This window comes from Gambusia affinis, linkage group LG02, assembly GCF_019740435.1.
Source record: "Gambusia affinis linkage group LG02, SWU_Gaff_1.0, whole genome shotgun sequence".
Classification (NCBI taxonomy): domain Eukaryota; kingdom Metazoa; phylum Chordata; class Actinopteri; order Cyprinodontiformes; family Poeciliidae; genus Gambusia; species Gambusia affinis.
The window spans coordinates 24001605-24015402 of NC_057869.1; the positions used below are offsets into that span (position 1 = coordinate 24001605).

Below are 13798 nucleotides of genomic sequence, written 5' to 3' on the forward strand. Positions count from 1 at the left end.
GAGTTTCTTGCTGTGCATCTCGGTGCTTTCTGCAGTATTTCTGTCCATCTTTGTTGTTTCTCTTGGACAAAGGTGGTAGAGCTAGCTGGATGCAAACCAAAAAGCTACAGGAAGACAATGATTTATACACATTTTTCAAACAAGTCTGCCTATTACAAGTTTACAACTTGCATTTATTGGACCATATAACATTGCGGTTTTATTAGCTTATAAATAATTATTTTATTGCTCTTAGTTGTAATGGTCGCTCTCCTCCGTCATTATGGTGAAGTTGCTGTCTAAGTAACTTACACAACTAAAGGTGACACAGACATAGCAATTTCACTCTCACTTCACAGGTTTACCAGTAAAACGACTGTACTGAAACTAAACAAGTTTGCATAGGAAAAATATATATTAATATAAAATAATACTGTATTTTTTGTTGCCGTTGTCAAGAAGTAGACAGATAGACGGATAGATTTTTGTTTTTCCCATCTTCAGGTGTGCTCTTGAACCCATCACTATCGCTCTGTGCGCGTTCACAAATCCCCTCTGCGCGTCCCAGTCATGTGACAACAACTCAGCACGCCTGCGCACAGAAATAGAAGATGGCGGAGAGTGCGGACCTGAAGGTAAGGCGCAGCCTGAAATTATTACAAATTTAAGCCGGTCCTGCAGTATTTCATTGTGGCTCCGTGCAGTTCTGGAGCGGACTGAGTGTCGGGATGGCTGGGAGCCTCTCGGGTTGAAGGTTTCCCACCGAAACGCGGCAGAAACTTTTTTTTTTCTCAGTCCCCCAACAGCTCCTGCGAACATGTTTATGTTGATGTTGAGAGGCGCTGGTTTGGCTGAAACAGACGGTCTTCCTCAGCGCACCAGCTCCTTCCCGGGCGTCTGTCACTTATCCCGGTTGCAACTCGGTCTCTATGAGTTAAAACTGTGTTTTTTATGCGAGTTTCTCCTGCGTGCCGGGGCGGTTTTGACGCGGCGGCAGCCTCCAGATCGCGAGGCGGGTTGAATATAATGAAAGCAGCTTCTTCACACCTGTAAATTCTTAGTTAAAACCCGCTCATTATTATGGGCTTATCTACAACCCGGAGATTGTTATCGATATGCAGCTTCGTTTAAGAGCAGAGGCCCAGTCTGCCTGCAGGTGGATGCAGCTCACCTGGCCTGGACCAATAAGCCTGAGGTTTAGTTTACCTGTTGATGATCCAGCACACCTGTGTGTGTAACGGTGCGCTGCCTGCTCACTCCCGTTATTCCGGGATCAGTCTTTACATGAGCTCCAGGATGATTTTGTCTTATTTTAAAGCTTTTCTTACACCGGTTTCTTGGATCTGTCTAACCTTTTCTGTGCCAGCTCCTGCTGTTCAAACACCGTCACAACTGGCTTCGTTTTCTTTATTGGTTTTGCACCGATTAGATTTGACCTGGCCGATATTTATATAGAGCGGGTTTGCAGCGAAGGCTGTCTCATGCTAGTCGGAATTAAGCAACAGTAAAGTGTTATTTAAGTACTGTTTGAATTCATCCTCAAATGGTTGAATAAAATTCATTGTGGCATTGAATGCAGTGGGGAAAACATGTTTTCCATTGAAACCCAACAGATTGCATAAGTTAGTTTGAATACAGATATTCAATTTTATGGATATGTTACTTATTATGAACTGATTACAAGGTTGTCCTCCTTTATGCATTACATCACATATGTCAGAGTCAAGGCCCGCGGGCCACATCCGGCCCGCGAGAAGATTTTTTACGGCCCTTGGGATGATCTTGATTTATTATTAGAACCGGCCCGCAGACCGCAGCAAGCCGGCACCCCGTCTGAAAAAAAATATCTTCCTTATTTGAACTGTAAGTAGTTCTTTAAATGTTCTGTGAGATGATGTACTTACCCATGTATCCATAACAACCGGAACTTTCAATATCCACCAAGTTATTGCCGAAATATACCGTCTATTAAACGAGTGCCCCCCGGATTAATTACACTTTCTGCAGCTGCAGCTGCGAAGTTACCGTATTAACCCGATACTTGCTGGAAAGTGCAACGTCTCCCCTTTCAGAAACCGTTGGAATTTTTCCACTTAGCGCTACGTGTGGCGGAATTACGGTACTGCTAATTTCGATGTGTCTGGCGACACGTCCGTCTAGAAGGGTTATTAGCACAGCAGTCGTCAGCATAACTGTAAAATTAACTTTCAGATACCCATCAAAAATGGCAAAAGGAAGGTGGACACTGAGTTTAATATTTGTTTTCACTACATGTTACTTCTCCTTGATGAAAGTGTTGTTTTTGATTAATAGATTTTTGCACTTTATTTTATTGTATTTTAATCCAATTATATTTTAAAAATATTTCAGTTGTGTCTGTTGAAAATTAAAGATTACTGACAGAGCCATAAGAGAATATTGCTTTATTTATCTGATCATATTGGAATATATTTGTTAGGTTTTCAGTAGGTTCAATTAGGTTCACTAGACTATATGCGTCATTTAAAAAAATTTCAATGAACATTCGATCAGTCCGGCCCTCGGCTTGTACCTAAATTTTTTATTTGGCCCTCCGTCCATTTGACTTTGACACCCCTGCATTACATGATACTTCCCTAAACTGTCACTTTTTTTTTTTTTTGTTGGTTTGTTTTGTTAAGTTGAATCATTGCACCAAGCTAGAGTCTCTTAGTCGAATTGTCGAAGAAAACAGTGGGAATTCTTTGTTTGAGGGTAAAATAAAGGGCCCTGGTTCTGTAATAATTGGACTGCTTACCAGAGCTGGTCAAGGGAAAATTGACCCAGTTCTGATATCTTTAGTTCTATTTTCATCAGGACTTCTTCTAATTAAATTAGTCTCTGCTGGTGTTTGCTGCAATTAAGTGGTAGCAAATTCTGAAACTTTATGGATTTCTTCTGTGTAACTTCAATCTCGTGCCGTTATTAGGATAAGTCTCGGGGAACTACCAGTTTAAAGACAAATTAGTTTGAAATTCTTTGTCTTTAAAAAGGTTCAACCAAACACTGGGTTTGCAAATTAGCCCAGGGCTAGAAAACCTACGTACAAACAACCGTTGCGTTGTTTTTAACTTGCAACGTTGTTTGATGTGCTGTCCTTGACGAAATAAACTTGAATTCGATTGAAATTTCATAGTAAATTAATCAGTAGGTAAGGCTATCAATTAGTGGATAAGCTAACAGTGTTGTTAAAAGTGATGAAAATATCAGATGATTAAACACCAAGAAGCAGAAGTTCTTCCAATGTTTGCTTTAAAATCTAACACTTCACTATTTTATGACACTCTTAAGCAAGTAGACCCATGGTTTCAGCTTTAGATGTAAGCTCTGGGTTCGTATGGAAACAGAGTTCCTACACAGTCGTGAAAAAGTACAGAAAATGTTTTCAGACTTTTTCCTTTTGTCTACTTAAAAGATTGAAGACTTTCATTTCTAAGAAATAAATGGCAATTTGCTTATGTTGAAACGCCATACTGTGTCTTGTTTTGCGTCTATGATTTCGACTGTGATGCACAAGACTCTTTCTGCTTAGAAATTTACAATATCTTTGACAAAGAAACACTCAAACATTATATGAACAGAGAAAACTGTGCAAAGGTCGGTGAGCGTTAAGCGTGGAACAGGCATTGAGTGTAACAGAAAGGTGTCCAGAAAGAAACTAAACGTGATGTGTTGATGGTAACATTGTCTCTGTAAGAAAGTTGAAATTGCTCTGGCCTCCACAGACCGTCATTATTTTCAGATGTGCGGTTTTTGACGCACGTATTTTTTCTAAGACTCAAAGTGTTTCCTGGCAGCCATTGACGTCACGCAGTCATTGGTTCTCGTGGATTTGTCATCCTCGTTTTAAACGAACTGATTGGTTTAGATCTGTGTTCGGTTCAGGTTTCATGCTGATGCATCAATCTGGACGTTTTCATGCTAGCGAAGCATTAGAGCTCATAAAGTCCCGATATATTTACGATAACAGTGATTTATCTACTTCCTCTCTCACTTTGTTTGGAAGTAAATAACTGAGCCATCATACTTTTAATTCTGTTTAATACTGTATGAAGGAAAGTTGACCTTTCAAAATAAGAGAGTTTTTCTCTCCGTGTGAGCAGAACTAGCTGTGATGTTGACCACTGAAGCTGCCAAGTCTGCAAATTTATAGTTGTGACAGTGTGGAGATTTATAATGCGTGCAAACAACTGTTTGCATTCTATCATCTGCCGTTTCAGCCAAACGGTTTTTGCCCTGATCATAACGCGTCCTCTTAATATAATAGATTTATTTTTTGCTGTCTGTGGAAATGAGTGGTCATCAAGTTGTACTTGCTATATAAAACGTCACAAAATTATGAAAAAAAAGAGCCAGCCACATATTTCAAAAGCTCAATGCAAATTCTCAGAATTTTTCATGATGTCGGCTTTTATGGAATATGCAAAGAAGATGGTTTTTGAAAACTTTTTGTTTTTTCTTCCCTTAAGCAGATCAAGTATCTTATGGTACTTGATTCCAAGAACCATAACTAATAGGATTAATAACATCCTGGCATAAATGGTAGCAGTTTGCAGAAGCTTGAACTTATGACCTATCATGCTCATTATTTCTTACTTGTGTGAAATGTTTTTTTTTTTTTTTTTTTTTTTTTTTTAATTTGCATGCACCTAAGCGAGCGTTATGACTTCATTTTTATTGAGCGTTGCTTTGAATCTTGTAGCCACCTAGAGTTGGGTCTGTCCTAAAGGAGACTGAAACAGATTTCAACACTTCCAGGGTTGTCTTATTCAGTTAAAACTCCCCTCAGGACATTAGGAAGAGGCGATCATTCTTTTTACATATATTAGGCTCCTGGTTGTATAGTTTAATACTTTACATCCTGAATCAATGCATAAAGCTGCCGTGCAGTCATCTCCGATAAAACCGTCTTGAAAGCCTCAGATGTTGTTAACCCGACCGCCCGCTCTCTCCAGCATGTCCTGTTGCATTGCATTTTGTTTGAGAGGAGTCTCGAGCCGCCTTTAGCTCCTTTGAACTGTCTTCTTTCTTCTCCGGAGCTGCTGCAGCAGCAACCTGGCAATACAAATGACTGTCTATGTGCAGGCAGCTTATAGGTGGAGACAGTCTATTTGTAGAGCCTCTGGCTAGGTTAATCCCTAATGATACAGGCCCTCGTCTTTGCTTCCCTACATCCTTTCAACACCTGCCTATTTCTTTTATTGCCGTTGTCATTATCGCCGCACTTAATTTCCAGTTGGAGCAGAATGAGAAGTTCAGGTGGAAATGTCAGAGTGTGCGATTGCCGTTCTCGTGAATGCTGCACGCAGCTTTTCAAGATGTAAAGGTTTAGATGTGAAGCTTTTTACCCAACCCAGAAAAAGAGGGAAATGTATACATATATATATAAAAAACTTGATAAATGGAGTTACGACGGGTAGCAGTGCAAAAACAGATGTGATAAACCACACAGTGCCAAACCTGATGCAGATGTTGCATGTTTCTTCTGCTCCAGAGATGTCAGAGATGTTTAGCGTCGAAACATCTGGAGCAAACTGTCGTAGACGGTTTGTTGCCTTTTTACCCTTGTTCTCGGTATTCAGGGAGGCTCACCAGTCGGCCTGCCAGACAAAGATAACAAACATGTTTTGTCACTTCAGGCAACGTGATACATGTTCTACATGTTCCGCCCAGTCAAAGCGCCATTCGAGCTCCATTATCATCAGACTTTTCTTGCCCCGCGAGAGTACACGGTTGTCTGCAGCCATCGACTTTTGTGTGGTTTTCGCAGAGACGGAGCTTTCCTTAACTCCTGTGGTGATTTAGTTGCACAGTGCTGTTGCTGTGGAAACATGTCACATTTGAGATGGACATGGGTAGGCAGCAGTGTGGAGCTCAATTGCTTGTTTCCAGCTGGAGGAAAAAGAGAGAGAAAAGGCATTTTTCTTCCAGCATAATTTCCAGGACGTTAAATTATTTCAGGTATTAGAGATGTTTTGCTGGGAAACAAGAAAAAGTAAATGGTTGAAAAGTTGGGTTCGTTAAAGCGTACTCCTTCCTTTTTACTGTGGCACACGTCAGGAGCGCTGTGTGTTCAGAATCAATAACTCCCTCCATCTGCAGCTTTCTGCAATGGAGATTTGTCACTTTTATGACTTATCATGCACTTATTATTATTATTATTATTATTATTTGCTGCTGTGTGGTACAACAGTCAGAGAAATAAGGTACATCAGCATTAGTATCCAATTCCTAATCAATCTCAGCCACAGTCAGAATCTCTATTCAGGACTCTCTCTTTGCAGTATGATGGACCCCATTTAATGAGATTTTATATTTTATATCACCAAAATATTGAATAAACATCAGTAAGAAAAAAAATATACAGTACTTTCATGTTTTATTTGCTAAATAAGAAAAACATGACAAAAATGAAATACACTACTCAAGGTTTCCCTGGTGCTTGGGGCCCAAAGCAGTCATTCAGCGGTCTGCATCGTTTCTGGATTAAAAAATGTTTAAAGTTGACAGGAAATTTGAAACTATAACTTGATTGGAAGATTAATACCTAAACACCAACTATAAAGTTTTTTTTTGTTTTGTTTTGTTTTTTTTTTTTAAGAAAAATGCAATCATTAAAAAAAACAAAAACTAAAATAAATAAGCAAAGCTTGGCCCGGTGGGGGCACAAGTAAGGCCTGGTGGCCCGCCAGGCTTATAATACAGTGAACCCTCGCTGTAACACGGTTCACCTTTCGCTGCTTCGCTGAGTTTTTTGTGCAGTTTTTTTAAATTTTTTTTCCACAGCGCATTATGTTCTGCGTCCTGATTGGCTAAACAGTCTCCGCGCTTCTTCTCTACCTGTGTGCCAATAACGTTACGGTATTTAAATATACGAAATACAGCTTGGCAAATTCTGGCAAATATTTTTGCCCAGAAGAAAAAAGAGCGACAACAACTACCGATAACTATGTTCTTCTCTCGAAAAAAGCACACCTGCACCACAGGCTTCAGAAGAAAAAGACACTAGAGAGCAGAGTCGCAGGAAGAGGCACAGAGAAATATTCGAGTCACAATTTGTCCCAATTTGTCCTACTGTACTTTGTATTGATAACTAAAATGATTATTTTACTGTAGTTATTTGTAAGAACGTGTTCTATTTGTTAAAAAAAAAAAGCTTAGGCCTGAAAAAAGCTTTTGTTTTTTGGTTTCAATGTAGAGTATTTAATTATGCTGTATAATAATTGTAAAAAATAAAGGTAACTTCTTCACAGATTTCGCCTTTCACTGGTTCTTTTTGGAACCTAATCCCCGTGAAAAACGAGGGATCACTGTACATGGGGGGGGGAAACCCTGCTATTTTAAAATGTTCCTATAGATATATTTGTTTTCTTATAGCTAATTTAGTTTTGCTGAAAAGATAACAGGTAATGAAAATGAGACAGCATAGTGTAACATAAAGAAAAGGTACTAAAACAAGCCGGTTTTCTTTGATGAACTAGTCTGACTTTCTTTCTTTATTTCGCCATTACACCCTATCACAGCTTTTGGAGGACATCTCTTTTAAAATTCACCTTATCTTATCTGTGTAGTGCATAAAAGGCACAGTTGTTCTTTTTTTTTTTTTTTTTTTTTTGCAACAGCAAGTATTTCTAAACAGCCAACTTCATCTTTCTTTCAACAAAGACAAATTTATGAGAGTTCTCTTCCTCCAGCCAGCTTGACTGACGGTGTGCAGCAACACACACTGGGTCCGTTATTCTGGTCCAACACGTGACAGTGGAATAAATAACCTGTCATGCGAACTGACTCTTTCTGCTATTACCTAGAAATTTGAACAACAAAGTGACTACAGCAAATGATTTTTGTGGTTTTGAAGCTGCAACTGTATAAATCATGTCTGTACCTTGAAGGTGTCATAATGACACCATGAAACTGTTTAATATATATATATATTTTGTTAACATGGGATAATGTTGAGGGTAGAGACATGTAGTCCCAGTCAATATTATCGGTGAAGCTGGGAGTTTTCATGCTTTATTTCTTTTGAACACTTCTGGGTGAAGTGAACGACTGATTAGTTGGCCCTTGCAAAACCTGGTGACTGGGGAGATAATTCAGTCATCTGAATACAATGTTTTGGAGCTGGGATACAGCTCATATACACAATAAGTCTTCATCAGTACTTGGAGACGGAAGGTCTTTGAAACCACGCACAAGGTGGACCGTGTGTTGGTGGTAAGGATGTCGTGCAGGATTGTGAGGTGTTGAGCTGAAGCAGTGAAGCGATGTCAGTGGTGTGGTGGTTATTTCATGGTGTCAAAAGGTGGAGAATTAAATATCAAATTGGAAAATATCAGCCATAAACAGCAATGTTTATATTGATGTTTATAGGCCCAAATTCTCCTGTTGGTGTACTCCCGTTAGTTGACCTGACATAAATCTGTTAGAGGATCTGGAGAAGGAGATAAAATATCAGGATAATGGCAAGGATACCTTTCATTCTCAAAAATCTGGATCCCAAATTGAAAGATTTAATCATCCAAATACCAGTTGAAACATTAAAAATTAGCATTGGATGCTGTAATACAAACAAAAAATTTTTTGTTGATTATTTAGAAGAGTATATCTAATTTTTAACTTGCCATCTGAAATGCAAAAGAAGAAAAAACATTTTATTTTAGCAGCTATCTACTGCTGCAATGCTAGCAGTAGATAGCATTGTTTTACTATCTGCTGCCATTTTTTATTTTTTTTTCCCCCCCTGAAAGACGTCTTGGTTAAAATAAATTTTCAATCTGAGTCTGCTGCTGATTCAGGTCTTACTTTACATGAGGAATAAGTAAATGTTCACTTCTGGTAAAAGAGAGATTTTACATTTTTCTTACATTTGATGAATATAAAGCAGGAAGTTAGAAACTGAAGCATCCATCTGCACTGGAAGAAAATATTTTTTTGTCATGAAACGTGTCAGATGAGATGACGTAATAACTCGTAATTACTGAAAAATCTGTTTTTTATTGCAGTCTGACCAGTCGCAGCCTCTACACTGACCTTTTGACCTTGGGGAGCGCTGCTGAACCCAGTGATTCACCAAACGCTCCTCATTCTTTAGGAAGTAGTCCGCTCAGAGCGGCCCAATCCTTTTGGATCTGCAAGGAAACTTCAGACTGCACTTCTCTGTCTTCCACTTGTGAAATCTCCAAATTGGAGGGCAGCAGCGCACAATGTTGTAATCATCATCAAGTGATTAACTGAAAAAGCAAGTTCATATTTTGTAAGCTAAAGGTTAGTTTGATTAAATCAGCGGCATCTTGTTTGTTTATCCTCATCAGTTTAATTAGTGGACCATTTGTCTGTGGCAGAGTTTTAAAGTAATCTCTGTTTTTGTTTGTCAGAGAAAGCTGTTTGGGGAAATAAAAGGTATTGTTTATTGACCACAGTGTCTCTGACTTATAACGAGCGGTGTACAGTTTTTCATCGTTTATTACCCCAGGTAATGTCATAAAGCCTCTGCTTCACTTTTTTACAACTCTAATTGCCTGTAATATTTATCATTAGGTTTCCTGAGATTGCTGTTTTACTGTCTGATCTTTGGCCAAATCGATTTGTTCCGTTAAAAACAGGAAACTATTCTTAGAATCACAGCTAACAATATCAGTGTGGATTGTTAAGGCAAAGCTCCATATAATCCATAGGAAAATATGAGCTATAAGTGACTCGTAGTGTCCCATCATACAGTCCCCACCACATTTTGTGAGGTTCAGGATACCAGCTGCTATAGAAACAAAATGCATCGAAGGTTTATCTGACCGATCTGACAGTGAATCTTTGGATAGATTGTAAATTATATGCATTATTTTTCTTTTAGATGAGGCGGAAATGTGCCACACTGTTCCTCTGTCTTTGTTTTCTTATGAAAGACAAGAAAAAAAACCACAGTATGAGACACAAGATGCTGTGAGATATTTTGGGTTTCTAGTGGGAACACTTGTGTATCTTCAACTGGAGCTGCATGGCATTAGAAAAACATGCAACACTGTTGAATATTGTGACAAATATGGCGGCTATTACCCCACATTTCCCCCGCTGTTTTGTTTCCTTTAAATTATATTTACAAGTTTTAGCATCTTGGTCACAAAATTTCTATCATTTTTGAAAATTGCAGATTTTCAATTAATCGAAGATGTTGCTGTCCATTATTTGTGTTTTCAGCACTGAAAGGTTTACGTAAACCCAACGATCTTGAAATATCACAGTACTTCTTGTTCAGTTGAATGCTACCTCGCGAGCGCTAGCCAGTTGCAGTCAGTATGATGTTGCCTCACCAAAGATGCAGCAGCTACTCTTAAATCCTTTGTCTGGCATCTTTTTGGGTTCTTAGTAGGAACTAGGGGTGCACCGATTGCAGTTTTCTGGCCGACTAACGATCTATTAAAAAGCCTGACCTACCGATTCCAATTTTGGGTGATACCAATTTCTTTTTTGTCTAAAATGTAGCAAGAAAATTGATGAGTTGCCAACAGTGAGAGGACTATTGTTAACTGCAAACATAATGACCTGATCTGGTGGGCCGGTCTGCCAGTGAAACTTCTCTCACAGCAGAGCAGAAAAAGATACCAGTTGATTTAAATACCTTTGCAGAGGTAGATAAAATCAGTAGTCAAGATCTGCTTCACATGTAAAAATCGGCCAATCACCAATAAATCGGCTGGCCGATAAATTGGTGCATCCCTAATAGGTACAATAAATGGCAACACAAGAAAAGACACAAACCATTTGTAAGCACAGTAAGTTGCTCAGACGTTGAAAGAGGTAGAAAGAATCGCTGTAACAAACAATGACTTGATGTGTAGGAGTACGTTGAGCTACACAGCACACGCTGTCAGTACTGACAGGGCAGTGGTGAATGTTGTACTGCAGACCATGCACAGTTTCAGCACTGTGCTAAGATCTGAAGAGAGAAAAAGAAATCCTAACAAAAAGATGTCAGCTTGTTGAATTTGGAGTAAAATCAATAACAATGCAAAATAAAGGCCTTTTTGTAGCATAAACTTGATCTTTGAAGTTTTCTCGAAAGCAATATTAAAATCCAATCTTGTTCTTGTGAAATCCTTATCATGTCTCGTCTCATCCTGTGAGTTTTAGGTATTGTTACGCCCCTAATTATTTGCACGACGTGCATCAGATCAAGGAGAGTTCTTGTGATTGTGACATTGAATACAATGACATCGCAAACATTTCAATTACTGCAGCCATTCGATACGTTGCAAAGCTTTAATTTCACTTTCAATTAAAAGTTAGGTTTTACTCAAAGTACACTGCTTGGTTTGCTAACTGTCAGAAAGGTAGATGGCACCTTGGATGGAGAGTCTTTTGGGACTGAATCCACCTGTCTATATAGGTCGTTTTCAAGGTAACTGCGGTTCTTAAGATGATGTAACCATGTGTCACACTATGTTTTTATGTACTTTTAAAGGGAAGTCTCAAAACATAAATAAAGGGGTTCATGTTTTATATAATTTTATACTTTAGTGGTTAACTTAAGATGCAACAAACCACGTAAATTTGGTATTTTTACCTCTTTCTGCATCAGTGTCACGCATTTGCAGTTAGATATGGAGCAGAAAGGAAATGAAATCTTGTGAACACATCAAGGCTGCCATCTTTCCTCTGAATGAAACTCCGGACCGGAGCTCAGCAACGTAACCACAGTTACGTCGTCCGTATATGCAGTCAAACATCAAAGAGGCTCCTCAAGATAAAAGGCATCTGCGGTCCTGCCCAGCCTGCCGTCTCCTGCTCCCTTCTCTGCCATTCCCCTTCATCTCAAGTTCTGCCGACCTCTGCCAACCGAGCTGGACTAAAAGGCTGCAGCAGAGTGCGAGCACAGCTCCTCTTTTCCGTCTTCGGCATCCAGCTTTGCACTTTTTAAGACGGCCATTCTGTCTTTACGAAACAGGAGATTTGGTTCTTCTCGTTCACAGGCGATTTCGTTAGCATTTAAAAACGGTGCGACTTGAACCTTCGCCATCTTGGCCTCAGATCAGAAACGCCCTTGTCAACATTTCGTGATGCTCGGCATTGGACACAGCTGGTTTTAGATGTCTATCTTCCCGTGGCAAGCTGGGACTAGACCTCAGTGTCCTCAGGTGTGGATGAGTGGCGTTTAATGATTAAAAGAGACGTCTTTCAGGACCACGTCCAGCTGGGTCACCTGATCTTATCCAGCTGCAAGGAGACCTGCACTCGTGTACGTCTTTATCTCCCCCAAATGTTCTTTTGTTTGAGCCACAATGCACACCATGATTGGGGCTCTAGAGAGAGGAGAGAGGGAGAAAACAACAGGCGGAGCATTTCATAGTTTAGCTTGAGTCAGAGAAGCTGGAAGGCTAAGAGGTTGGGGGATGGGAGGACAAAGAGGGGAGGAGGCTGGCGCTAAGTACAGAGCCCTGTAGCCGAGAGTTGGAGCTTTATATAATGGCCAGGTAGTGTTCAACCTCTGCTTCCACCCCCCATCCACCACACACCTACACACACACACACACACACACGCACGCCTGCACACACACATCCTGCAGAGACTGCCTGGCACAACTTGAGCCTCACCATCTCCCAGCCTCCAGGGATTCAGAAGAACTGCAGTACTGTTCACCTTCTCAAAACCAAACGAAAGAGCTGCACAGGTTTATTTTAGACGTGCAAGTAAACACAGAGAGCTCAGCTGTGTTTTTCTGGATAACAACAAGGCAGATATTTAGGATTTGTGCTACCTGGTGTTTTTTTTTTTCTTTTCTTTTTTTACCCTGGCCAAACAAGAGGAACAGGTGAAACGAAGTCATTGATTTTCATGATTTTTGTTTATGGCTGCAGGTTGTGTTTAGGGTGGAAACGTCCAGATTTTGTTTATCTGGGTTTGTTTGTTTCAAGATAAAACGAAACAAACTCAGATCTGAAAGTTTTTTTTAGCCAAGCAGGAGAGAAAAACAGAGTGATTACATGCGAGTGGTTTTGGTTTGTCTTTAATTTGTCTATTGTGAATTATTATTCCACTTATTATTTCAAAGCGGATCACATCAGCACTGTGCAATGATATTCCAGCCTGATTTTCTTCATTACGGGAGATCGGCCGATACTTGCAGGTGAAACCAATATCTACCTCTGGAAAGGTCTGGAAATCAGCCACAGTCCCCATTTCCTCCACCGTGAGACAACGTTTACTGACAATAGGTGGCAATAATCGCCCCAATGTTGCCAACTTAGACAAAAAAGTTAATATTGACCCAAATTGGAATTGACAAGTCAAGCTGATTATTGATCGTTGATCGACCAGAAAACAGCAACCAGGGCACCCCTAGTCAGCGTATTAAAGCCTTTTGTGCTCCAGTTAGGTTTTAGCCTTTTTAGTGTGATTATTATGAAACATGATTTTTACAGTATTATTTATTTCATTTTGTATGTTTTTAATTTGATTGCAATTAGGAAATGTTTGCCATCATACAAGGAGCTTAAATAAGTAGTAGTGAAAAGTTTTGACAACTATTTTTCGCACGCTTGAAAGTCTTTTAATCATCCCATATTTGTTCATGTTTTACTTCCAACAAGCCACATGTTCTTCTAACCCAAAAATGTGTTTTTATTGGGATTTTTTGTTGTGTTTCTAAAGATTCTTAAAGACAAATCGTGACACTTGCGGTTTGTTTCTGCTCTCGTCCAGTTCGATACCTGACTAATATACTAGGAATGTTATTTTTGTTCTGTAAGCCACTCAACCCTGACCTGTAAATCATTCAGACATAAATAACTCAAGGGATTGTCCAGT

General features: G+C 39.5%; 1 protein-coding gene across 1 annotated transcript in view; it reads left to right on the plus strand.

Annotated features, from left to right (window-relative positions):
• Positions 1-414: 414 nt before the first annotated feature.
• The window catches only part of LOC122841692 (E3 SUMO-protein ligase PIAS1-like), a 79764-nt gene continuing 66380 nt past the window's right edge, over positions 415-13798 (plus strand). Inside the window, exon 1 of the mRNA XM_044135234.1 lies at positions 415-614. Coding sequence (XP_043991169.1) covers positions 591-614 — 24 coding nt within the window. The 5' untranslated portion in view covers positions 415-590. The remainder of the gene's footprint in view (positions 615-13798) is intronic.